We start from the raw sequence: 27,753 nt of genomic DNA, 5'->3' as shown, positions 1-27,753 counted from the left end.
AAAAGCTCAATAATGGAGCAGGAATGCGCAGGAACTGGCTGCCTTTCACTTTCCCTCCCAGATTTCCATGTTTCCTGCATTTGTAAAGGACCTTCCTTTAAAGGCTTTTCAAGGCACTTGCGGGTTGTAACAGGTTTTCTTCACGCTCGACTTCACATGCTAAAAAAATGCAACTTGAGAAATCAGAATTCATCTGCGGATAAGATCAATCCAGCATTCCACTGCTACCTGCACTCGAGCAGGACTTCTTAAAGCAGCAGGCCTACAGTATCACCTCAACCCATTCAGCACTGGAAATGTGGAAAATCAGCAAAATGTGTGAGAGAGAATCAATCATAGGTTGGGTTTTTAGAAGCAGATTTCTTTAGAGATGGCTTGTTTTGATGAATACAGTACTGCCATGTTGTCATAGACTCTTATATGGATTAAGGGTCGGTTTCCTGGACTGAAATGAATGTTTTCACTTTCAATGGAAAATCTCCATTCAAAATACTGTGTAATCCAAGACTAAGATCAATCCCTCTCCTGGATCCCTCCCATGTTTTAGAGGGAGGCTGATGCCAAAATCTAATATTTTTAAGGTACATTCTGCAGATGCATATTTTTGAAATTCATTGAAAACTCTCCAAAACAACTGAATATATTTAAGATCATTTTAAAGATGTTTCATTATTCCATTCATCAGGAACTTTTAGTACAGTATAAGGGAGTTTGTATGTTTAAATTAAGTAGTAAACCACAAATCGACAAAAATTAAGATATACTTTACATAAACATGTTTTAAATTAAGAAATTGGAACTATACTCATCTGGATTAGCATAATCAGGTAGTATTTGTTTATTTATGGCTACAGATGAATAGTTAGTTTGCAAAAACTATGCTATGATAAAAGGATAGAACTTACTGTACCTCTTTTCGCAAATGAACCCTTCAAATGCAGTAAACATTATGTTAGTGCAGTTTTTACTGGAGTAACTATCTCTATTGTCTGAAGAAGGCTTTCTAATAGATTTTGTTTGACTTCTACTAGTATCGATGCTCATCCTAAACTCCCTAACTCAGGGATGTCCAAACTACGGCCTGCGGGCCATTTGTGGCCCATTTCCTTTTTTGGAGCGGCCCGCGAGGTATTATAAAAAATAGAATGAAAGTTGGCCCGCTGTTAAACAGGATTTTATAATGTGAGATTCAAAGTTTGAACGCTAGGTGTCAGAAACAGGCCTAAAGTCGGAGAGGGTGCGCAGTCTTAGCGCAGAAAATCGGGCCAAAGAGTCTAAAAGCGGAGAGGGTGCGCTGTTTTAGCACAGAAAATCGGGCCAAAGAGTCTAAAAGCGGAGAGGGTGCGCTGTTTTAGCACAGAAAATCGGGCCAAAGAGTCTAAAAGTGGAGAGGGTGTGCAGTTTTAGAGCAGAAAATCAAGCCAAAGAGTCTAAAAGCGGAGAGGGTGCTCAGTTTTAGCGCAGAAAACCGGGCCAAAGAGTCTAAAAACAGAGAGGGTGGGCAGTTTTAGTGCAGAAAATCGGGCCAAAGAGTCTAAAAGCGGAGAGGGTGGGCAGTTTTAGTGCAGAAAATCGGGCCAAAGAGTCTAAAAGCGAAGAGGGTGCGCAGTTTTAGCGCAGAAAATCGGGCCAAAGAGTCTAAAAGCAGAGAGGGTGCGCAGTTTTAGTGCAGAAAATCGGGCCAAAGAGATAGTAAGTCAAGAAAAATGATGTGTAAATGAAAGTAGTCAGGAAAATGTATTATTTAAAGCAGTATATTTCATTATTTGTTTCATTATAGAGTTTGTGGCCTGTGACTTCAAATATATTTCTCCTTCTGGCCCCCAACAAAAAAAGTTTGGACACCCCTGCCCTAACTCATCCCAAACTAAGTTAAAGTAGCTTAATCCATTTATTACAAAGGGTGTCCACACATATGTGGACATATAGTGTACACTATATGGTCAAATCTAAACTTCTCTTAAATGCTCGTTCAGGGTAGTGCATTTACTTAGCATTTTATTGTTTTCTGTTGTGAGTTTGTGTGGGGTGAAAATGTGGTTTAAACAAGTCTGTTTACAACCCTGTTATTTTGTCTCAGAATAGAATGTGCTGATTGAACTTTTATTGCAGGCTCTGAAAATGTTATGAGCTCTACTTTATTAGCATAGGTTTTATTACTGTAAGAAGAACACTATAAATATATTTTGTGAAGATTCCATAGTATTAACCATAGACTGTGTATATGGACAGAGCATTGTCTCTCAGAAGTGAAGCCACCACAGGTCGTGCGCCCCCTGCTGTTCGGTTGCAGAAAGCTGTGTAACCCCACCCATCCCCATAGGTTTCAATGGCAAAACAGACAACTTTCAATCAAGCTCTATTAAAAAATGTGTAATTATTGTATATAAGGACTGGGTTACACCTAGCCGGGGTGGGATCAATGACTGTATGGGTGGGACCACAGACTGTGTATAGCTCTGTGCAGGCAGTCCTCAGGGGCGGAGTTATTTAAATGAGTAGGCTGTCTCTCCACAGTCTTTCTCCCTCCTCTGGACTCTACTGCGCAGACTCGGGTTTCAGGATCGCCAACATGGCGGATGTTTTTGGCTTCATTTTAATTGAATGGGAATGGTGACACGGCGTCCATCTTTTTTACAGTCTCTGGTTCTAATAAAAACATGATATGCCCAGTGATGTCACTTTCTCTGGCAAGAATCATATGGAGGGTAATTAGATATGGAAAATATAGAAAATCCACAAACTCCAGTGTGAGGTTAGCATAAGGATTTGAGGATAAAAATGCTGGAAAATCTGAAAATCGGACTCTGTTAACTCTGGTGATTGTTATCATTAAATTGTATAAACCATTTAAGCAGAGTTGACTAATAAGTCAAATATTTCCAAATGGAATTCTCTCATTGTACAGCTTTATTTTGGTTAGGCTGGATTTTCTTTTGAAGGATTTAGAAAGAGAAACAAAATGAAAAGAAATTACATATCTGAATACCCCAGAAAGGCTATTTCTGGAGCGTGGCTGCCATCTTGAAAGTCGCTACATTTTGTTATGAAATAAAAAGGTGTTCTGTGACTTTTGATTCCTTTGTATATAGAAAGTTTTTTATTCTAGGATGCATTTTAGTAATTACAGCTTTTGACAGTACCCTGATATGATCCTTATACAGATTATGAGGTTAGTTTTAGGAACAGGGAGTTTTCTTCATGTTGCAATGTTTCAAGACTTGTCCTCCAGCATAGTTAATAGCAGACAATGGCAAAAACATGTGGACAACAAATGCACTTTTGGATAAAATCTTTATTAAGACTTTCAGAGCATGTCTTTATTAAAGACTTTCAGAGCAGTGGAAGACAATGCTCCTTTTCTACCTATATTCCTCCTAACAGACAGAGTAATCAGCACACACACTAAACAAACAAACTCACACGTCCTTTCACAGTCCAAATCATCCATGTGAATCCCGCGGCCCCCAGAGCTCTTCGTTAGCAAGGCTTTACTACATTCCTCTCTCTCTTTCCACAACGGTCATCAAGAGCGAGCAGAGAGGTATCCAATGCAGTCAGTCCTGTGGGCCTTTATCTTCCTTCTCTAGCTTTTGCTCTCAATCAGTTTTTTCCATGTCACATATTTAACACTAAATCAAAACCATAATACTCCCTGCTTCGAAATAATAAAAAAAGATATCCTTGTTTATTCGAGTAAAGAAAACACTAATGCTTTGGTCTATCATTAATTGCAGAGCTTGCAAAGTAAGGGGACTCTTTTTTCCATAGCCCTAAAAATCAGCTGCATCTAAGAATGTGGACGCTGCGGCCAAGTGGACAGACTCAGCCCTGACTCACGACCCGTCTCCACACTCCGCGGCCTTCAGTTTCCAGAAGGATTTGTTTATTTGGCTGGACTGCCAGTAAAGAAATCCCCTTAACAGATCGTACTGCTTTCCTTCAACTACTGTTCGTTTCATTCTGCTGCAAATCAAACAAACAGCTGGAATCGAAACGTGGAAGCCTCTTCCAGGAACTGCAACTGTCTTAAGCTGTATCTGAAGCTAATGAAGGAATAAGTGATCTGAATCATGCTTATGATCTGAACCCTCTGTATAATAAATAATAGTGTTCAATGGTATGATTTGAAGTATTTTTTGATAATAAAATGTCTATGAACATTTCTATCCTTCTTTTCTGTCCATTAAGTCACTGAGAAGGTAAACGTGTTTAACATTCATAGTTAAGAGTTTGGTTATTTGGTTAACAGTTGTCCAGCATGCTGTAGCCAAAACAAATAAATCAATCAAGTAAACAAACAATAAAAAATGTTTAGGCACTCATAACCTGAAATTACAGAGTAACTGGATCTTTACTGATGGTTAAACTGCCAACACAGCAACAGTGTAGTTTGTAGTGTGTTTTTTTTTAGGTACTTTCTGTGTTTATGTACTATTTCGATATAGGGCTGTGCGATATGGCGATATATTTAGAAAAACATCTATAGTTTAGCATTACACTCTATGGTCTATATAGTCTGAAAATACAACCACATTTTGCTGCCTGGGCGACACGCGAAGGCGGAAAGCTAAGCGTACCGCTGTTGGTGAAGGCTAATATATGCAACATATATATATGTGATCTCTATTTTTGGGATATATAGTGGCCTATATCAAGATTAAAATTTTTGGTCATATCGCACAGCCCTAATCTTATATGTAGTCACAAGACAATAGCCTGTCCAGTCTGTAACACGGAAGCCAAATGAAGAAGTCAAACATTAATCCAATTTAGATACTCGGGCAATTCAAATGAAATAAAATTGTTGTGTCTGTTTATGATCAAAATGATGATTTATTAATCCTAATCGAGGGTAAATTATTCATTGTGATATTTATTTGCGACCATAATTGCCAAGCACTACTTACGCTGTCATAAATAACAGTTTTATACTTAACTTGTAGCAGAATTTGTTCCCTTGGCTGAACAGTGGTGTGGGCCACGTAACTGATGCTACAGACATTGTAATTCTCTTTTTGATTGGTTTGTTTTAGAGCTACATTTGATCCTAAATCATAAAGTTAATCAACCCAAGAGTAGGTTATGTATGTAGTGATGTATGTAAGTAAAAAGGGATCAGTCATATGACAAAAAAATATAGACTGAACTAAACCTAACGTTAGCTGACTAAACATAAAAATGCTGCTTTGTTACACAGACCTGTATTTATTGAGAACATATTGGAGATCTTCATCCACTCTCAGAAGACTCTCAGAATGTGAAAATTGGTCATAGATTGTGTCAAAAGTAACAGAACAATGGGTGTTAAAAATGATACAAAGAGAAAATTTATAAAAGCTAACCCTCATCCGTAACCCTAGAAAAATCTAAATCACTGACCATTTGAATCTGTGATATATTTGCATCTGAAGAAAGAAATGACATCATTGGCTCACTCACATTTCATTAAAGAATCCCTTTCACTAAGAATCATTCTGACATGCTCTACCCCATCCACCCCTCTATTAAAGTCTATGTATAAAAATCCTCTTAAAAATAACCTGAAGCAGAACCTACATTTCTTGATAATAAAAAAAACAACAACACTAAAATTGCGAGTACCCTCTGGCAGTTCCTAAAAGAGCAGAGGGGGGAGTCCCTTTGTGTTCGTCCTGCTCTACAACCAGATCACGCTAAATCAAAATAAACCTTTCGACAAATACAGGGTTCATTTCTAAAATCACTTTCAGAGTGCCAGCATTGCTGTTAGGACATTCATTTGGAATTTGTTTTGGAGGCGCTGTGCTGTCGGAATACTCTCAAAGTGTTCCCGGAATGGGTTAGCTGAAAGGCTGGTGTTATTGGAATGTTTCTGTGGCAGGTAGACATTTTAACTGGTGGACACGTTGGCCAGAAACAGGCAAGGCAACAAGATTTCACCCGATTTGTCCCAGAAAGAAAAAACAGACCTTAAGTAAACGTAACAATTTCTTTGTAGTTTTGTAGTATTAGCAAAAGAGAGTCATCAGGTTTCAACTGAGGGAAGTGTAGCTTTGTATAGTCTGGAACAGAACAGCTCTGGCACCTGCAGAGCCTGCTCAATAAAGACGACACTAACAGGGACGATAATGGCTTGAAACAAGACCTTGCTCAAGAAAAGTAACTCAACCTGAGTCTGGGAGGTCACAATTGGTCAAGAGTACAAATCATAACCTAAGGACTTACTTTACTTAGCAAATACGCTTAAATTAAATGTAATATGTGTAACAAAATAGGATGAGAGATACAATTACGTAGATATTGTTTTGTTTGTTTTGTTTTTTTCATCAAGGCAACATGAACTGTGCAAGTCCCTGGAATTCTTTGTGTTTTGGCTATTAAAGGCAGCCAAGAAAGTGACATTTTTAAGTGCATGAGCTAGTGCTTGGTCCTCATGTGCATTCTTATTCTCTCTCAAGTCCGACCATCTCCTCAAGTCCCAAAATCTCTGTTAAATCCATGAACTTAAGACATGACTCTGAATTAAGTCACGCGTCGTCTCTAAGCTGGATCGTCTTTGTAAACCTTCGAGTTACAGAACAAATAAGCGGGACACATTCTCCACAGAATGTGCGGATCAACAAAGTTTCAGATGTTTCCAACACTTCTGAAGGCCTGCTCGTATTCTAAAGGTTGTCGTACATGTGGAGGGTCCTCTCCAGCTGCTGGCCCACGCGCTGGTAGAAGGCGATCTGCTGGCGGAGGTAGGCCTGCATCATCTCCTTAAAGTCCACCTCCCTGCGTTGGTGGAAGTGGTTCATCTCTGCCTGCAGGGCGAAGCCCACTGTCCTGCAGCGCTTCCGAATACCATCCGCCTCGTCCTGATCCATCTTCCCCTCGTCACTCATGCGCTGCGACTCCTTCACCTTCGCAAAAGCTCCTGCAATGCACAGAGAGAGAACAGTCAGAAAGGAATAACTCTTGGGATGTCTGGAGTCAGCACTGTCAGGAATTTAGCTAGAAATTCAATACCAATGACATAATTACACAGCCTTCATAAACACATCCAGATCTTCACTTCTGACTTTCTGGTGGTGTCGATGTTAAAACAACGGCAAACAAATAAAACTGCCTAGCAAAAAATACATGGCATACTTTTTTTTTCCACAAACAAAGACTGTAACTGAAACAATAACTTTGCATCCAATATAAATCCTAACAAAACATGTCCTCCTCCTCCTCTTCTTCTCAAATACCACTATTTGAATTTGAATCCACATTTTAAACAGAATGTCTTCGCTTGCTTCAGTAAGCAACAAATACACAAAACGCCCGCCAGCACCAGGCTGGTATTTCAATGTTTATACATGAATTCTGTCTTTGTTTTCTGCATTGAGGAAATCATAGGTCCCTTTAAAAGGCACTGTCCACATAAAAATTTAAACAGCGTTTTAGGTCAGTGAAAACTCATTTCAGTGGAGCTTTTCGAAAGCTCTGCTACTTTTCATGAGTGGACAGGGTAAACACAGTTTTATGTAAATGCTAACGGCACACACTGTGTCTGCATATATCTGTTTTTGTTTACTTTAGCACAGTGTGTCTGCATATATCTGTTTTTGTTTACTTTAGCCTGGCTTGTTCAGGATGAGCCAGAATCGTGGATATCACCTTGACTGTTTCTGTTTTCTCTGCAATTTGCAGATTAATAACATTTTTACAGCTTAATTTAGTTTTACAAATTGCAAAAAGGAGATACCAAAGTGTGCTGCTTTCAGTGTTTTTGAATCCTTAGACTGGCATAAATAACATGCACATCCAGTTTAGGAGGATCCACACACACATCCTGCACGTCAGTGCAGCATTCTTAGCCTGCTTATCTTCTATGGGACATGACAAAAGTTAAGTCCCTGTTCCATGACTTCCATGTTCCTTATCTTAGTTTAAAAAAAAATCCATTTTACTCCATTAACAGCTTTCCATCCAGTTCTTTTATTAGAATTTTGGAAAAGGCAAACTGGAAACCTAGATGAAAAAGCCAAAACGATAAAAAAAAAAAAAATGCCTAAAAAGAATTTCTAATGATTTAATCCGGTGGAAAAGTTTGGTTATTAATACATGAGATACAGCAAAGACAGTAATGAAACCAGTATCATACAAATGTTTGGGAATCACTGGTCAAATTATATATATATTCTTTATAGCGAGCATATTTATGTTCACTTATTTGCTGAATCTAACATGCTCACATTTTTATGTTCTATATAAATTCAGCAAATTGTGATGATAAATGTTACAGTACTGCCAATGAGAGGCAATACATCCTCATTAAGCTGTTTGCTGATGTGTATTATTGCCAGGTTCTCACATTCCCTGCCAAACTGGGTGCGGTCATTTCAATTCCTTGCTAGTTTTTATTTTGAAAGATTATTTTCTATTAAAACATTTTTATAAAGTTAAACGTAAGTCAAAACATTTCAGAGTTGAATGTTTGGCAGGCTGGTTTAAAGCAAACATTTTGATTGAGGATTTTGGTTGTACCTGGCACCCCTACAGCAGTGTCATTTTCCTCTAATACATGTGCTGCCGCCCATTCTACACAGTGTTCTTGAACTGTTGGGGATACAACGAAGTACAGCTGGTGACAGATGGTGGTCATAAATAAATAATGTATAAGAATTAAATAAATAATTAATAGAAGTCTGTGAGAAAAAAAAAGCTTTTAAGGTGTATACGCACACCAAGGCTGAGATAGCATGAGGAAAATATTTCCAGCAGGTTTATGGGTTTCCTGTTTAGATAGCATACAGTAAGTAGTGTTTTGTGAAACAGGATCATACCTGTTCAGGCTGCAGTTAAATGTACAAAAGGTAAGAGTGACAAAGAGCCGGGCGATACAACAACAGGTAACAAACAGCAACCCACACATTTCCTCCTGAACACTGCAGAACTGTTTGTAATGGGAAGGCGAGGGCTAATTCTTTTAAAAGCCTTTTTTTTTATTTTTTTTTTTATTTTACACTGCAATATATTGTGTTCACATATTTCATTGTTCTCTGACTCTTTAAAGCAGAACTGTGTCAGCATCACAGTAAAGAACAATAAAATGTCAAACAATTAGTGATTATACTTCCCATTGTTACAGTTCACTCTGAACCCTGAATTCCTATAGCTGCCTATGAAATTACAGTAAACATCACAATGCTACAGAAAGCCTGCAGTGGTATGAATCGAGTCACGATTTAAGTTGCTTTCACACTAGTACTGGAATATATGTTAAAATTTTATACCATGATATCTGAAAACATTTTCACAATATACAGATTTATCTTGTTTATACAGTCAAAATGCATCAGTAGCAAGAAATCCGTTCAAACTACAATTCAAACACAATCTTCCATACTAGGTTCAGTCATATTTTTTTTTTAACTATCCTGTCCTTCATCCTTCTAATCTGGATTAATAGCATTTATTGTAATGAAATTTGCAGTTGGATCAGTGTGCTTTAAGCACTGCTGGTATTCCTTGTAATGCGTAAAACATATATTGTACATACTATTAGAAAATGTATCACAATAAAATTAAATATTGTTATATTGCCCACCTCTACTTCACTCCTACCTTCTTTGGTCGAGATTTTGGACTTTTTAAATTTAATCTGAACCAAAACAGCAGATTCGGTACAGATTTTGAACCAAGGATCAAAATTTTGCTTACAATGGTTCAGTGTATGGGTGTCCCAAATTGTATTATACACATAATGATAATATAATGACACTGGGACAGTAATATTGTGATTAAAATAATCTATACTCTAATATTAGCAGAGCAAGCATTACAGATATTCTGTCTAAGCAGTCTGTTATTTAATATGAAGCTTTAAGTGTATTTTTTTATTTAACTGTTTATGAATACAGTTGATATGCATGCACTAAATATTCTGCAATATTTAACATAAGTGACATTTAGTTACATTATTATTTTAAATCAGAGTCTTGGTAAGTTACTGTTTTTACAAAATATACAAACTTAATTTGTTTTTGTTTCTAATGTTTCTATTATGTTTAGGTATCACAAAAAGGACATCTGTAGGTATATTAGAAAAAATATTGTTATTGATATTTAAGTTGCAATGGCCTTTTATAAGTCTTTATTTGATCTGATTGTGAACAAGATAAAAAAAACACTTACTGCATATGAATATTTTTTAAACACAACTGTGTATAATAAAATCAATAATTGAAGTCATCATTTTGCTCCAGTAAATACAAATTATGTCTGAAACATAAATTAAAAAAAGATTGAACCTTGCTTAGTATCATCCCTCTGGAAACCGAACAATTTGGAATAGAGATAAACATGTAGGGCCAAAACTGACCAAAAATGGAAAAATAATACCAAATAATCATCATTATATCATTATTATATCTATATAGTCTTTTTTTTATCTAATCTTATGAAATAGTAAGAGTATATCGATATTTATGAGATATTCCCCAGCCCCCGTGTTGTGTGAGTTTAATTTTCAGACCAACTACACATAGTTAAGGTAGGCTATCATCACCCATTTAACTACAAAGGAAGAAAAGAAGAGAAAGCAGTGAGGGCCTGAATGCTTATACTGGTGATTCCTGCATTTACTGTAACTAATAATCATTATTCATAAACAGAAATAAAAGGAATCTGAGGAGAATCTCTAATGCTTGTTCTACAGTGTGATGCAGCAGGCTATACCCAACCCTCAGAACTCGACTGTCAGAAACCAGTCTCAGCATGACCACACAGCTTAACGGGTCTTCTGACACTGTGGTGAGTAAGCAAACAGGGTGTTATAGGGCATCACCGCTGTGTGTGCAGTCGTGGGTTGTAGCTGTGGCCTAAATTGATTCATTCTGTTTTCCACATGATGTGTTACAATGCATCACCAGAGAATGAAACACAAACAGATTTGGTGCAGTCGGGGAGGGGGCGCATGGCACACAATGTCCTGCTCTGTATAAGTCTGATGAGATCAGAAGAGCTGAGGACAAACAGCACAAGCACACAGAGGCTCGTCTAACCGGACATGCAGAACCTAACGATAAGCTGAAGGCAGAATGTCTGTTTTGAAGCCCCACGGAAGCGTCCAGTGGCCTGGAAATCTACTTAACGACATATATCTTGTGGCCACTGTGTGTGTGTGTGTGTGTGTGTGTGTGTGTGTGTGTGTATGAGTGTGTGCATGCAGCTAAGGTTATTTGAATCTTAAAGTAAGGCTGCACAATATTTTTTATAAAAATGACATTGCAATATTTTTGTTCAGCAATATATATTATGATATTAAAAACACAGAAATGAACACATTTTAATAGCAGTCAATGATCCAAAATGTATAATGAGATACTAATAATCCCCATTGCATGTCCTGTGATGTGACTATTGTTTGTGCGTACATTGTGATGACCGCGCTGAAACGATATATTGTGCAGGCCTACATGAAAATGTCTCTAACATCTGGACTAACTGAAAGAATTATCCACTTATTCTGAGAGAGAAAAATAATACACAAAGTGAGACAGGTATTAAAATACAGAAAGTGAGTGAGAGAGAAACCAAAGGAGAAAATTAATGAGGTAAAAAAAAAAAAAGACATGTAAGAGAAACAGAATGTAGCAGTTAGGGCTGGGCGATATGGAAAAATATCTTATCACGATATAGTTTTCCATATCAGCCGATATCGATATGTATCGCGATATAAATCAAATCACTTTCTGTTACACTTTAACGTTTCCTTTTTACTCATAAGTGACAGAATAAGGGAGTTATGGCCAAAATCACTAGCAGGCTCAGAGCCTTGTGGACAGAAACTAGGATGTCCACATCTGGCCAGGTGGGTACAAGGTACTCAGACTTTTAAATTAATTTTAAAAGTCATTATACATCCACACAGGATTCAGACCCTTTACATTATTTGTCTGTTTCGTTTAAATTTTTAATACAGTTATATTTAATCAAAGGATTATTCCCCTTCCTGAATGCAGGCAACTACATAAAACAAAATAAAATAGTATATCATAGTGTTCATTTTGACAGGTGATTTTGATGCAGTTTTAGTCTAAGTCTTTTGACTAAAATGTATAATAGTTTTAGTTACATTTTAGTTTAGTTTTGGGCTGAGCAGTTCAGTGTGCTGCCTGATCTCGTGCTGCGCCTGTTCACAGCGCTACTTAAACAGGAAATAGGAAATAAAATTTATCAAATCCTATCGTCCGGCTTATCATAGTTATCGTGATATATATTTTCCTCTATAACTATCGATATCGTTTTTTCTGCCCAGCACTAGTAGCAGTACAAAAAAAATTGAGAGCAAGATAGATAAAGAGAGATATAAACAGGAGATATGGGAGAGAGCAAGAGTGAGGGATGTTAAAATGATGAAAGAGAACAAGAAACGATAAACAGAGATATGAAAAAGAGATTAGATAGTGAGAGCCAGGAGAAATAACGACATGAAAAAGATATGTGAGACAGGTATGAGAGTAAAAGAGAGAGAGAGAGAGAGAGAGAGAGAGTGTTATGGAATAGAGCATGCAAGAGTAAAAGAGACAAGAATGAGAGATATGAAAATAAATGAGAGAGATACATAAGAAAGACATGAAACAGAGTAAGAGTGAGATGAAAAACAGAGAATGTGTGAGAGAGATATGAGAAATATATTAAAGTGAGAGATTTGCAAGTGAGATACATGAAAAGGCAAGAGACAGAGATATAAAAAAGAGATATGTAAGAGATATTAAAAAGGAGATAAGAGAGGAAGAGAGAGAGAGGGAGGGTGAGCAAGTGAGTGAGCGATCAATTCCAGCATGTGCTGGTCTGTTCCCTCTCTCTAATGTGAAACAGGGAGTTGAAAATCTGAAATCTGCATTTGTGTTTGCATGTGTGTGAGCGTGCATGTTTCCAAGCGACCATCTTATTCCGTTGTGTGTGTGTGTGTTAGAGAGAGATATAACTGTGGTATGTGTGTCTCCCAGATTTAAGAGGCCTTTTTTCCACCAGTCAGTTTCTTCTGGATCATCAGCACAAGTCTACATTAGACACTAAACCTTCGACACTAAAGGATGCCAAGATATCAAAAATCACTCCGGCCAAATTTCCTACCCAAAAACCACACGCTGAGCCTAAGCTGCATCTGCCTGGCTCTGGTTTAAATTTAGGCCAGATTCAGTCCCAAATGCTTGGCTTAGGTCTAGGCCATGTGCTGCATTCTCCAACACTCCCGTTGCCAGGCACATGACATTTACATTTAACCAATCAACACTGAAAACACACCCAACACACACTTTATCCAGCAACACACGGCCACTGCATATCAAGCATGTAAAGGCGCTGCTAGAACTGGAGAGATATCCGATATCTTAATGGCTGCTGTTCTGGGGCTTGTTTTAGACCGGTTCTGGTTCAAATCACGAGCAGTTTCACTGAAACAGATACAGAACGAGTTAAATGAGCCTCTCAGCTGAGCCCCCGCTGACCCTACAGCAGGGTAACGAAGGACAGGACAACAGGCAGTACCAAGCACAGCAGAGTACTGAACAGAACACACACACACACTCTGCTAGCAGAGGTCGCAGTGCGACTTCCCACTTGCACCCTATTGTTCCATAATCTAATTGGCAAAAGCAACAATGCAAGTGCAGCTGAGAGCCAAGCCCACAAACCAAACTTCAGTCTATAAATGAGTTTTGTACGGCTACTTGGGCAGAGTCCATTCTTCAGTTCAGTTCCCAAGCGTTAACCCTTTAAGAACACAAAGAACAACCTTCACTTTCTGTTGTTCTGTTTCTATTTCTGCTTGAAGGTTAAATGTCATTGCTCAATGCTATTGTGGAAATGAATTGCTTTACTGTTTAAAAACAGGTTCTTCAAGGTTTTTTTTTTTTTAATTTAAGGAAATGTTTCTAAAGAGAACCATACCGACTTAAACAGTCTGTTCACCTCTGTTCACTCTCAGCATAACAAAATACAGCACTTTAGGCGGATGCTCCCAACAGGCTTACAATGCTAGTGATGGGTGCACAGAAATAAATATTTTTACACCCTTAACAAGCTTTAACAAGCTTAAAATAGCTCCACACTTATTGATAGAACTTTGAGGGCCCTCACATTTAAAACTGAGAACTTTGGAAGTGAACAGATTAGTTTATTAAACTATTGCACACACTATTTTAAAGATAAGTCAACTGACGAGCACAAATGAACAGGTAGGATAGAGGAACTGATTGCAAAATGAATTCAGGGGAAATGCATTATTCATACTGTTGCTGAAAATATTTGGTGAAGGTCTACACAAGAAGAAAGAGCACCATACAACAAATGGCATAAAGTTGCTTTTCAGTCAACTTATCGGCACCTAATTCATAGGTGGCTTTAAGCCTCGTCAATGGTGTAAGAATAGTGATTTCTTTGCATGGGCAATGCTATGCCCCTATTGCTAGTATTGTAAGCCTGTTGGGAGCATTAGCTAAAAGCACAGTATTTCGGAATGCTGTAGGTAAATAGAGGTGGGCTATTCAACAAAATTTCATACTCATCATGTTTCACATCACCCCATTTCACACCAGATTTCTCCTTTGATCTCCTTAATGCTTGAATGGCAGTATTATGTAAGATTTTTTAAAATAATCAAAATCATGTTAAAGCTCCACTGACTTGTAATAGGGAGAAAAGTGCCTACTGTTGCTACTCTAGGCTGAGCTTGCTGCTAACATCACTATGTAACTCTGGCAAAGCAGACAAGACAAAGCTTATAAGAACTCATGCTCATCACTGCCTAACATAAGTTACATTCATGTAAAATCCTGTAATATTACTTCTTACCACCTTGGTTCACATACTACTTCTTTCACTTTCAATTCAGTTCGCTTAACATTCAGCTTGTCCAGAAATGCATGTGTAAATTGTGTCTTTTATTGGTGGCGCAAAGTGAGAATTAGTTATTTCATATTATTGGGAACATATATCGACTTGTAAACTATGCAACACAGACTATTAAAAAGGGGGTTACAGTGACAACAAAGACAAATAACCCTTGTAGGACTATAAAGAAAGTCTACAGGTCAGCTTGTACCTAGCATTATAGTACTTGAATTGCATCAGGGCAAATTTGATGGATTGGGTCTAGTAATCCAAATGGCTTATTCTCCAAAAATTGACAGTGCACCCACAAACAGTCGTGCTTCTTTTTTATAGCAATACATATACATTTTTTCTCTGTTGTACCATGGCTTTAGTACAACAATCATGTGATTTTTGATTAAACACCTTAAGAATATAAGATAATTAAAGAACTGGCCTGCACCAAATACTATACACAGCTGTTTTTTTCTTTCCAAAAAACCTGTTGAGGGCACGCTGGTTTCATTATGACTGGCTGAGCTAACATTCCTCACATCGTTTTACCATCTCAAGCTGCTTAAGAAACCCCCTTCATTCTTCTTTGAAGAACAGCGTGACCGTGGACTAACACCTGTTCTACCTTCCACCTACCTCTCTGAGGCTGGTTTACATATTGTAACTTCATGCAACTTGAAACCTGCATGAAACTAAACGTCCCCGGCGTTGCATAATGCAAAGCCTCCTGAAACTCAGCCACGGCTCAATCCACCCTTATGAAACAGACAATCAAATATGATCAACTGAAATACAAAAAAAAAAGTTTAGTAGGGGTATAAAAATTCATCTAGACACAATGCATTACCTGCATTTCAAAGTCTAGTCTGCAGGTAAGGTTTGCAATGTCATCATGCACAAACATCATGTGATTACACTGAGGTGCCAAGACTGTAATTGGAAATAATAATTATACAATTTAAAATGTATGAACATTTTAAACCAACTCTGCTTCAGAGGCTCAATTTCCAGCCTTTTTCCAAGGATACATTAGCTGCGTCCTTCAAATCACTCCAAACGCTGGCTGAGAAATGCAGCCCACATAGGACACAGCTAGTGTTGTCTTTATGGACTTTTATTAGCCCCAAAGTCTGAGTCATTTGAGTCCCAAATCGATATGTTGGCAATGCAGTAAAAATTAAATAACAAATACAACAATTGCGTCACATTCCCACCAGACTGGCAAAACCTTCTGCAACATGGCTGTGTTTCTTAGGAGAAATGGCCAAGCAGACAAGAAACAAGTGGTTTTATGCTCAAATTAAAGGCAGTTGGGCTCATCAGAGACCTATCAAAATAACCAATAGACCAATAGTACATCAGGAAAAGTCAGAAAACGTTCAATAATCAGGTTTCCTGACAGTTTTTGTACCTGATTTTAATGCCAGGGAAATACACTCCAAGTTTCCATGGACTGGAATACCACTGCCCTGCTTGTTTTACAGTTTTCCTGCTGCAACACCCCCAGTTCACACTGTTCACTTCAACTAAAGCTCATCAGGTAGTTCACTAGCTGAATCAGGTGTGCTGTAATTAGTATAAACTCTAAAACTATGGAGTGAATTTTGTGCCAAATGTTTTACGTAAAAAAATAAAATCCACAATCAAAATTTTAAGAATCAAAAGTAAAACATGTATGTTGCAAATTCAAAAGAGAAAAAATATATATCAAATATATATATTTAAATATACTTGGTTATTTTATTATTCTTTGCACTTATTTGAAAATTATTTTAGTTTGGATTTTGCCAGTCTTTGCTTTCATTTTTGGATTTTTTTGGATTTTCTGTGGATTTTTGTGGATTTTGCTGCTAAAGACTTTTGCTTCTGGAATCTCTCCTTTGCTTCTGCTTCATTTTTTTGGTTCTGATTTTTGGCACACTTTTCACGGGTGGGCGGGGCTTAGAAGAAGGCGTTCCCCTTTAATCTCTATTGGTCACCTACCCTGAACCCTCGTCTGAGACAGACCACGCCCACCCCGCCAGCTTCAAGCGCTCTTCCAAACATGGCGGAGCGAACGGGGTTCAGCTCACAGCAGCACCAGCAGGTACTTTTCCAATTAAATTTCATACAGACGTTATGTTTAATGTTATATTTCTTTTTTAAGTAAGTGTTTAACTCTATTAAGATGCTCATGTTAGCGGGGTGTGCTAAATATCCATGCTTAAATTATACTAGTTAGTTAGTGAACACTAACCTACCTAGTCAGTGAGTTAGCTAGTTTACCTAGGTCATCTGGTCAGTGAGTTAGTGGGTTAGCTAAGCTAGTTAGGTTACCTAGTCAGTGAGCTAGCTAGTTAACCTTAACCAGCACTTACTTGGCTTTACCCTGGGGCATAATAACTAGCTTAGCTAACCCACTAGCTCACTGACTAGGTAACCTAACTAACACTTACTTAAAAAAGAAATATAACATTAAACATAACGTCTGTATGAAATTTAATTGTAAAAGTACCTGCTGGTGCTGCTGTGAGCTGAACCCCGTTCGCTCCGCCATGTTTGGAAGAGCGCTTGAAGCTGGCGGGGTGGGCGTGGTCTGTCTCAGACGAGGGTTCAGGGTAGGTGACCAATAGAGATTAAAGGGGAACGCCTTCTTCTAAGCCCCGCCCACCCGTGAAAAGTGTGCCAAAAATCAGAACCAAAAAAATGAAGCAGAAGCAAAGGAGAGATTCCAGAAGCAAAAGTCTTTAGCAGCAAAATCCACAAAAATCCACAGAAGATCCAAAAAAATCCAAAAATGAAAGCAAAGACTGGCAAAATCCAAACTAAAATAATTTTCAAATAAGTGCAAAGAATAATAAAATAACCAAGTATATTTAAATATATATATTTGATATATATTTTTTCTCTTTTGAATTTGCAACATACATGTTTTACTTTTGATTCTTAAAATTTTGATTGTGGATTTTATTTTTTTACGTAAAACTTTTGGCACAAAATTCACTCCATATAAAACCTGCAATTTAGTAAAACAACTGCACTAAACAAAGCCTAGAAGAATGTTCCCGTGCCTGGATTCCAACTGCTTCTAAGAACTGCAGCAATATATTTCCTTCTCAGTTCTTCAACTTTCTGCATTCTTTAAAATGACAATTTGAATTTGTTTGTACAGTCAATCACACAAGAGCTCTTTCCCATTTTGTGTTTTTAAAGCATTTACACTAAACACTAACACTGCCACTCAGTCTGTCATTGTGCCTCTCAGTGGGCGTGCCCTCTATATAGCACATTTTCCAAAAGACAAAAGTTGATGTTTCCAATAATGCACTCAAGTTTATAAAAATATTGTATTTTTTTAACAATAATGCAATGAACTGTATCTAATTTAAACTGACAGTACAGTTTATGCATTATAATCTACAGCGGCATTAATATATGAGACACCATATTACCAGCTCAACACTAGTGATACCTTCATGTCTAAAAGATTAAAAAGGTCTACAAAGATCAAAATCAAAATCGAACACTTAACTGATCATTTGATTGCTAAGGAAAACAAACACAGTGATTTAACACTTTGTTCCCTTTACTCTCTTACATCAGTCAGTGTAAACGTGTTCAAACAGTCTGAGCAGCAGCAGATAAGCAGTGGAAAAACAGGTGTGGAACACAGTCAGCGGCATTAGACAAGAAATTTGTAATCACGATTTGAGCAGAGTATCAGCACTTTAAATCTGAAAGTGTGTATATGAACACACACAGTGTTTAATGTAGTGTACATAGTACGTACAGTACAAATGGGGGAGAATGTAAAAAAATGAAAATCATAGGAAAGTATATTGGTGTACAAGATGGCAGCTTTACCGGAGAAGAAAAAACCTTCTTAACTTTCAGTGGAAATCAGTGTGCAAACAGTCTACTGCAAAGTCACTTAACACGATCTATTCATCATAATATTCAGATTTATAGATAATTCAGATGCAGATATATAAAAAGATTAATGCGCATACACGCACACATTCAATCTGTCTTAAATGCAGTTAATACAGGAGCACTTGGGAAATAATCATTAAAAAAAAAAAAAACAATGTATCAATGTGATCAGAAGATCCACTCCTTTGTGCCAAATATTTGTATCATATTTTCCTTATACTTGCAAGTGTCAGTTTCTGTTTTTCAGAAGGGAAAAGAAGGGCCCTATGATTTCTGCGATGCAGAGAACACAGACAGAGTCATGGAATGCAGATATAAATACCGAACATGCACAGAAATAAATAGAATAAAAAACAACATAAAAATGCGTTATCCAAAAACTGTCAATTTGTAAATTTCAGTATTTGTATCTACTACAAATCCTGAAATGCTTCTGTTTTTGGGTGTGCATGCAAACAGCTGGCTAGCTGGTGTGGGAATATCGAAAAAAGAATGGCTTTCAGTAATGTCCAAAAATGTATTTGTTTAACGAGGAACAGCAGATTCTTGTGTGCAGGTGCATTTATTCCACTTCATTTTGAAAAGGTACACACAGAAGCTGAGCGCAACGAAAAACTATTCCACTAAACCACACATGTACAGTTGCACCGAATTAAGAATTTAAAGGCATTACTAAAATGATCTTTGTTTAAAAGAGAAATTGGACAATTTAAGTAGGAAGGAATTTGCCAAAAAATAAGACCGATTTTAATTGGACCTATGAAAGACATCATGCAAAGTTCAAATGATCAAGCAGATAATTTAACTCTGCAAACCTTAGATTAGAATTAGATCACATCATCTTTTGATCATGTATTGCATGAATAAGCAGAATTTGACTTTTAAAGATGAATTAAAGATGTTTATAAGGTGGTGGGAGAAGCAGTGTTGGTGTCTTACCACTTTGATTGTCTCTTTTCCTTAATAAAATTATTTTTTATAATAGTGACTGGTGGCTTGGCTCGTACAATTTTCATTACAACAGTCAAACACAAAAGCTGAGCTTCTGTTGTTTTACTGTTTTATCAATCATAGTTTTGTTGTTTTATTGTTTTACAAAAGCATATTTTTAAATAAAGAATAAATAAATAAGGAACAAAGCATACAAAAATCCAAATCTTTGCTGTCATGCAAAAAACATCTCCATCTCCATCTTATTTTTCACTTTTTGACATGTCAATCTTGCAGTTGTTGCGTCAAAATTCCACAATGAATAAACCAAATGAACAAAAAGTCAAACACAGAGATGGGGATACTTCACATGGTTCTTTGAGTGATGCCTCAGAAGAACCCTTCATTAATGCAGCACTAACAATGCCATTTAGTACTGAGGAAGTTTATTGTTATAGTGATGTAACATTAGTTTGTTTGACTATGTTCCTAATAGATATAAACAAATGACAAATTCCAAGTTTCAATGGTTCCATAGAGCAGGGTGTTAATGGAGCAGAGACAAATAAATAAACACTACATGTCAAGATCAAACGCTGAAATACTAACAAACCAAATCCATTTTATCTGATAGTCATTCCCTGGCATGCTGGTTTATGAACCGCTAAAAAAGGGCAGTTAATTCATGGCCACTAAGAGAACAAAAAATATAATCTTTATAAATATATAATATGTTTAAAAATGAAAAAAGAAATAAAAACCATTAAATATAAATGTCATGTCAGTCTGCGTGGCTCATAAATCCTTCCAGAGGAAGTGACTGTGATAAAGAAAGTGGAGTAATTTGTGCTGTTGGACTGAGGGACCTCTGTTGATAGGATAGTGTCTGTGATCACTGAGTATCAGAGATGTATGTTTCCCATTTGCTCCAGAGGAGAAGTATGGATCTCTGTCTGAGTGCCTTTTCTTCCCCTCCGGAGAAAAACCAACAGGCTATGTCTGAGGGAGTGCCCACAATCAGTTTTTTTAGAGCCCCCAAACTGCTCTAAACAGACCATTAAAACCACTGGCTTTGAGAAAGCTGTAAATCAGACGTCGCTACAGTGACAGAAGCTTTTCTCTGAAAGCGGTTCGACTTGTCCTTTCATTATATTTGATGAACAGTCAGGCTCTCTGATGTGTCTGCATGATGGGCCAAAGGAACATTAAGACAGTAACACTGCAGGGTGAAATAAGACCTGACAAACTGCACACAGATCACAGTTCTGACCTAAATGCACCCGGATTGCTCTGCTCTATTTTGCCAGGCTCTGATTGATTAATACGCCTGTCACAGTAACTGACCCGCCACTCGCTATTAGCACCAGGTCACAGAGTGCACAGAGTCGATTCCAGCGCTTTAACATACTGTCAACCACAACAGCTTTATAAACTGTGACTGTAAGAGAGACAGAGGGAAAAAAAACGAAGAAATCAAAAAACGGAGAAAAAGAGTTAGAGGGAATAGAGGGAAAAAGAATATAAAAAAAACAAATGAAGAAATCACAAGAAAAATTCATAAGAAACAAAAAAAAACTGAACATTGCAACAGAAAAGCAAACAAACAAAATGAAAAAAGCAATGTGACTGAGAGAAAAAGAGAAAAAAAGCATGAAAGCCATAAAAAATGAAGCTATAGACAGTAAAGGGTACCACTTTAAAATAAGACTACCTTTATAAAGGGTTTATAAATGGTTTACAATTAGTTTATTAATGGTTACTAATTAGGTTGTAAATGCCTTAAAAAAACATTAATAATCAGTTATAACACACACGTAGAAAGCGCAACAATATAGATGGCTGTGGGTTCACTATTTGGCAAACAACAGGTCATTGTTGCCCTCTGTACGTATGTGTAATAACTCATTATTAATGATTTTTAAGCCATTTACAACCTAATTAGTAACCATTAATAAACTACTTGTAAACTTTGTATAAACCCTTTATAAAGGTAGTCTTATTTTAAAGTGGTACCCAGTAAAGAAATAAAGATACAGCAATAAAGTGATAGGGGGGAAAGTGCAAAAAAAATAAATTAAAAAAGGTGAAAAAGGAAAGAAAAGCAGAGTGATTAAAAAGAAAGAAAGAAAATATAATAACAGCAAGAAACAAATAGCAAGAAAGTAAAGGAGAAATCAGAAATCAAAAGAGAGAGTAAGCAAATAGGATTGAAAGAAAGAAAGAATGATAAAGGAAAATTAATGTGGGGGGAAGCAGAAAATGAAGTGAAAGTAAGAATGTGTGTGAACAAGAAAAAGACAGAACTAAATGAAGAAAGAGTGAGAGGAAAGAGAGGAAGAAAGGGAATGAAAATGAGAGGATAAAGGATAAGTATGCAGGGCTGTTGGTTTGGCTGTGTGTGGTGAGAGATTAAAGGCAGTGACGTGATTTAAATCTTCACGCTGAAACTGACTCTCTCTTTCTCTCCATTGGTTTGCGCAGAAACTCGCAGTGAGAGACAGTGAACTGTCTGCAGTGTGTTTAATGTGTCTAACAGGCCTGCAGAGCGCTGTAGAAACACTGAGAGGAATGTCAGGCTCTTTAGTGTGAGCTGGAAAAACAGTCGAGCCCTGCGCTGGGATTTATCTGAGCACAAATCCTGCAAACTGAGGCAGCTCTTAGTGCACGGCGAGCATTTCTGAGTCTAGGCCTTTATTACATTAGTCTTGTAGTTCCAGCGTGAGACTAAAGAAAAGGGCAAAGTCCGGCCTGAAGGTCAAAGTCCTGCAAATAAAGAAGGTGGTAAAGTACAGTCTTGAATTTTCCCCTTTAACCCCTTATGCTCTAGAACTGCTGCCACATTTGAGTGCTTATTAAAAGAAGGTATATATTGTAACAGGTGGTGAACTATACAACTTAACTTCAAGATCCAGCCATTAAACATGGAAATATTTTGAAACAGCCAAAAAAAGTTGTCCACCAAGAAAAGAATGAGTCAATATTAGTCAGCTAAGCACTGTAGTGTAACTATGTGAAAACGAAATAAAAAGTTAGTTCCAACATATATGGAAAAGCTAAACGATCAGGGTAAAGGTTACATCTGATGAAGTTGAGTTTAATGCCACTTCACTGTCTGATCGAGTGAAAATTACAAGTGGTAAATACATGGTATTTCCCAGTTTCCAACTCCACACAAACTCAATATTAGAACACCCATTAAAGGACATTTTTTTCCCTGAAATGATATCAGTTTATTTCAGAAAGGTTATATAGAGGTTTTCAAGATAGTGACCATGTTCCAGACTCTCTGTTCTAGATAGGCCATGTTCCATAGGCTCCCTTACCCCAGTACTTGCTGGGGTATTCAGATACAGTACTAGTCTTGGTCAGTTTGAACACATTCCTTCTCATTCAATATTTCCTTTCTTTAGTTTTTATTTTTTTTTACTGTTTTCTATATTTTTTATTTATAGCAAAGACATCAAAACCATGAAGCAACATATGTAATTAGGAAATAAAAAATTCTCTCAGATGGCTTCATGAGGTAGAACCTGGAATGGTTTTCCAACTGTGTTAAAGAGCCACTAAACCCTAAACCATATTTGTTGGTGTCTCTGGTAGATCCTCAGTTAAGTCGATTGCAAAATTAGCCAGCATGCTAACTGGTACATGCCCACACACAACAACATAAACAAACTCGTGAGCACCCAGTGAGAAAACAGGGTTATGTTTGAGTAGTTTAAGGCTGTTTTCATACTTGAATACTGAATAAATTCGTCCATACCCAGACTGATTCTAAGCTCACTTGGGACAGGGGCTTATTATCTTTGTTTGTTCAGACACACAGCTCCATGCTTCACTTTTCGGACTGTAAGACGTGAGTTTTCCGCCAGTACCTCGCTGTCAGTACCTTAACACATTCCACAAAGCTAAGCTTATTACAGTTCCCTAACTCCAGTCCTATGGAGGCATGGATTTATTAGGATATACTGATAAGAGGAGGTAACATGATAAGTAAAAGCATTTATGTTACCAAATGAGTCAATCTTACGACCCCACACGCAGCACCGGGAGTAGATAGCTTCTACACCTGCAGCGCACCGAACCAAGACTTCACTTAGACCTTTGATTTTAGAAGCACCAGGAATTAGAACTCTACTAGGGCTGGGTATCAAAATTTGGTACCACACAGTACCAAGAGATATCTTTCTGTGCCTGTTTTCGATACTTTGCATGAAAATAAACATAAAAACGAGTGCACGCAGCGTGGTAAAAACAACCCAGACGGCACCCTGGCACACACAAATTGGTGATCATTCAAATTGTTGACAGACTGCCACTGCACTAAAATCCTAGGCACTCTCTTGCTAATTTGAGCTGTCTCTCCTTCTCTAACACTCGCTCTGTCTCGCGCTAATTTGCGATGTCTTTCTCTCATTCACTCTGTCTCTCTCTCTCTATGCCTCCCTCTCTCAATCCAAAAATATAGAGCCTTGTCTTGTGACATTATGAAAATGAGATTACTCATGTCGGCTGTTAAATAAATACATTTTGTGATATACGTTGTATTTCTTTGTTTACAATTTAGAAAAAGGTATCGAAAAAGTATTGTTTGGGAATCCGTACCATATCAGTACCAAGTTTTGCATTGGTACCAGTATTTTAAAACGCCTACTCTGGACTACTCTCTGGCTCGAAAGCAGTGTTCAAAAAAATGGTAAAAACCAGCAGCACTTGTTGACTGGAGAATTTCTGAATTATTAGCAATACAACGCGTTTCGGCACTCAGGCCTTCATCAGGGTTAAAAGACAAAAGTTAATAACATTCCAGCTTTTAAAGCACACATGATTAAAAAACAACCAATGAGAACACTCCAAATACACTCCAAAGTCACATGATCAGCCAATGAGAGGCTGGCAGCTCAATTCCACAGAGGAACCACTTCCACCCAAAACTTCTTAAAAGTCCTTCTGAAATTCACAAACACAGTTAATCATCTATTATAGGGAAAAAGACAGTGTTCACCTTTACGTACTGTACAATTGGAGTAAGCATTCCTGGTTGCTAGTGTGAAAACACCCTAAGAGGTTAATGGATTGCCTAATCAGGGTAGAACATGGTGCAAGAATACAAATTGTGCATCAGAGCTGTGCTGTACAATGTTGGTTTATCATCATTACAAAACCCTCAGCAGTACAGCAAGTCCCCTGATCTCATTCATAAACAACAGCACTACAAACACCATTCAATTACAGCCAGCTAGCCTCTCTCTCTCTCCCATAGAGGATCGAGCGTGATTACAGAGCACAGCTGCCGTCTACCTGTTCATCACATCACATCCTGGAGCTTAACAAGAATTCCTCCAGCCGGGAGTCGGGCTCAGACTTACAGCTGTTATTTAATGCATGACTGGACAAATTGCTGCCCATATTAAGCCTCCGGTGCACTCCTAGGGCCTACCTGTTGGCACTGTGCCAGACTCTTTACACAGGAACTAAGCTTTTAAAGTGACAATAACAACAAACCAAATTGACTGGTTTTATGCAAACGAGACAATTTCTTTTTGATTATAACGGCGTGTCATTCAGTGTGTCAGAAACCACATAAACAAGCCTATTTTAAATGATTTAAGCAATAATATATGGGCGGAAGTGCTCTAACATGATTGAAGTCACGGCCTAGTGCCAAAGACCAGTTCACCAGTGCCAATTTCTTACATTAAAGCAGAATATATAGAAGTGTATAACTGTGATTTTTCCACAATACAGTTATCCTTGTTTATTATTTTTTAAGATAAAGAAAACAAGAAAAATGACTTATTTTTCATTCACACTGGGAACGCTGGTCAACATTAAGAATTTAGTTACACGTGAAGCTGAACTTTGTACTTATGTGTTTTTCGGGCTGTTGTGCTAATAGTAGCATAAAGTCTCCAGAATTTTGCTTTTATTTTATTTTCATTTAAAATTACTACAGTGGTAAAGAAAATAATGTAAACATTTTTTTCAAAGCCCGTATATTTTATGAACTTATTGTAATTAGTTTTTGTCAGTTTTAACATGGTATAATTACACCATTGTTCTTTTGCTATGGTTGTTGGATTTTTTTTTTTTTTTTATAAATGCTGGTGTTGTTGCTAGGCTGAATGGGTATGTTGTGGAGTAATATCTTAAGTGCAATTACTGTGTTAAATCTTGGCACTCCTAGAAAGCATTGTTAGCTAAATCACACTGCCGGAACTGAATTGTGGTATAAAACAGTTTAAGGCATGGATCTGTTATTAAGCAGGTATCTTTGGTCAAAATTGCCATGTATCTGAAGGTTTTTTAGTGGACAGCACTGCTTAGGCTAAATAAGTAGTAATACTAAAACCGTACGTTTTCTCCGTATGAAAACAAACCAAACCAAGAGGGGAAAGTCAAATATTTAACTGACCCAGATCAGAGCAAACTAAATGCAGGGGTGGAAATTACTTTTAATGGGTTAGGAAAAGGGCTCCTTATTAAAGGCAATTCTATGAATCTATGTAGAACACTTATGACATAATGAACCATTTAAATTGAACCAGACAAATAAACATCTAAATAGATCTTTGACTGGGACTGAGTTCCATACAGCACCTTTTTACTGTATTTCATTTTAGTAAAAAAATAATTTTTAGTTCTACTATATAAAGAAGTGATTCTCGAAATGGACCCCAATAACCCCCAGCGGTCTGTTTAAAATAGCAGGCCCGTAGCCAGGGGCGGGTCGAAGGGTTCGTTCGATCCCCCCCCCTCCCCCCCAACCCACCCTCAGCCACCCCAATCCCCCACCCCCCCTAGCCCCCAGAGTAGTGACGAGTAAGAAAAATTGTTTCTCTTTACACATTTTGTTCAGACTGTTTTACACCAATCCAGTAGGTGGCGGTAATTCCCCCATTTCTGTTCTTAGCTTGTGGAAAGAATAAGAATCAGGGGAAAGTTACTTGAGAAAATGGGTAAAAAAGAAGACAAGGAGCGAAAACAGAAGAAATCGGCGGTAACATTGTCCCAAAACATTGGTGACCTGTTCAAAAAAAGGCCCAAAATCGGTAAGCTGCTGAGTGCAGGGCTTCTATATCTTTACAACTCCCCTGTGTTAAAAGTGCCGGGCTCGGCTTAGCCCAATAGTATATTGTACATGTAACACCGGATTATTACTGTTATTATTGCGATAACTCCAAAGTCTGGATTTTAGATGATTTTTAAGAAATGTAGGTTAAGTGACAGTAACATTCAGTCACTCACTTTGCAATGCTGACGATCAAGCTAGGGTGTATTTTACTCTCAACATGCCTGTTGCTCCTAAGGCCATATATAAAATACAGTATAGAGGTGTAAAAAGGGGGTTAACCTCTTAACACGCCTTGGCCCGCCGGCGGGCCAGAAAAATATCATATTTAATATCTGGCTGTGTTTATGAATACTTATAGGTTCAAAATAGATACCCAATATGCCATTTTAAAGCTGTTCAGTTATCTAGTCTATTTGGCCGTATCTTCTTTCAGAAAATAAACATTTAGGGCGAAATATGCCTAGTTTATGAAAGTTATGAAATATTATTTTCATATTTGCGTTTTTCGTACATCCATATTTGATCGAATGCGGACATGTTATACACCATTCGAACCGTCTGCCTCTCCGGATTACGGAACTGTGTTTAGAGTTTAAATCTGCTTGTGTTTGGCTTTGTGTTTACCTCAGGACACTCGAGACACACACCCAACCCCCTCCAGCGCTTCCCCCACCCTCTTACCTTCAAAACGCAATCCAGTCACCAGTAATTCTCACATATATACAAACAGTGCTTGAAATAATTTGAGTCAGAAAAAAATATCAACTTTAACGGGTTATTAAAAGCGGATTATTGGTCGCTCCACGAATCCACGCATATCTAATGAATCAGCAGACCCTCACAGACCAGACGGTATGCAAATGAGCTCTGTCAGCCAATCAGGCGCCGAGTTGGGGGGGGGGGGCAACGAAGTCCCAGCACAGTTGTAGGAAGATTTGAATAAGACAGAACACTTCAATTTATATTATTATTAATTCATGTTTAAGTTT

At 37.6% G+C, this 27,753-nt stretch overlaps 1 protein-coding gene across 1 annotated transcript in view; it reads right to left on the bottom strand.

Annotated features, from left to right (window-relative positions):
* Positions 1 to 3,277: 3,277 nt before the first annotated feature.
* snx33 (sorting nexin 33) overlaps positions 3,278 to 27,753 on the bottom strand; it is a 38,304-nt gene continuing 13,828 nt past the window's right edge. The window contains exon 2 of the mRNA XM_007228546.4: positions 3,278 to 6,901. Coding sequence (XP_007228608.2) covers positions 6,648 to 6,901 — 254 coding nt within the window. The 3' untranslated portion in view covers positions 3,278 to 6,647. The remainder of the gene's footprint in view (positions 6,902 to 27,753) is intronic.

The sequence above is a fragment of the Astyanax mexicanus genome, chromosome 2, assembly GCF_023375975.1.
Source record: "Astyanax mexicanus isolate ESR-SI-001 chromosome 2, AstMex3_surface, whole genome shotgun sequence".
Classification (NCBI taxonomy): Eukaryota; Metazoa; Chordata; class Actinopteri; order Characiformes; family Acestrorhamphidae; genus Astyanax; species Astyanax mexicanus.
This window is presented reverse-complemented; position numbering and strand designations above follow the sequence as displayed.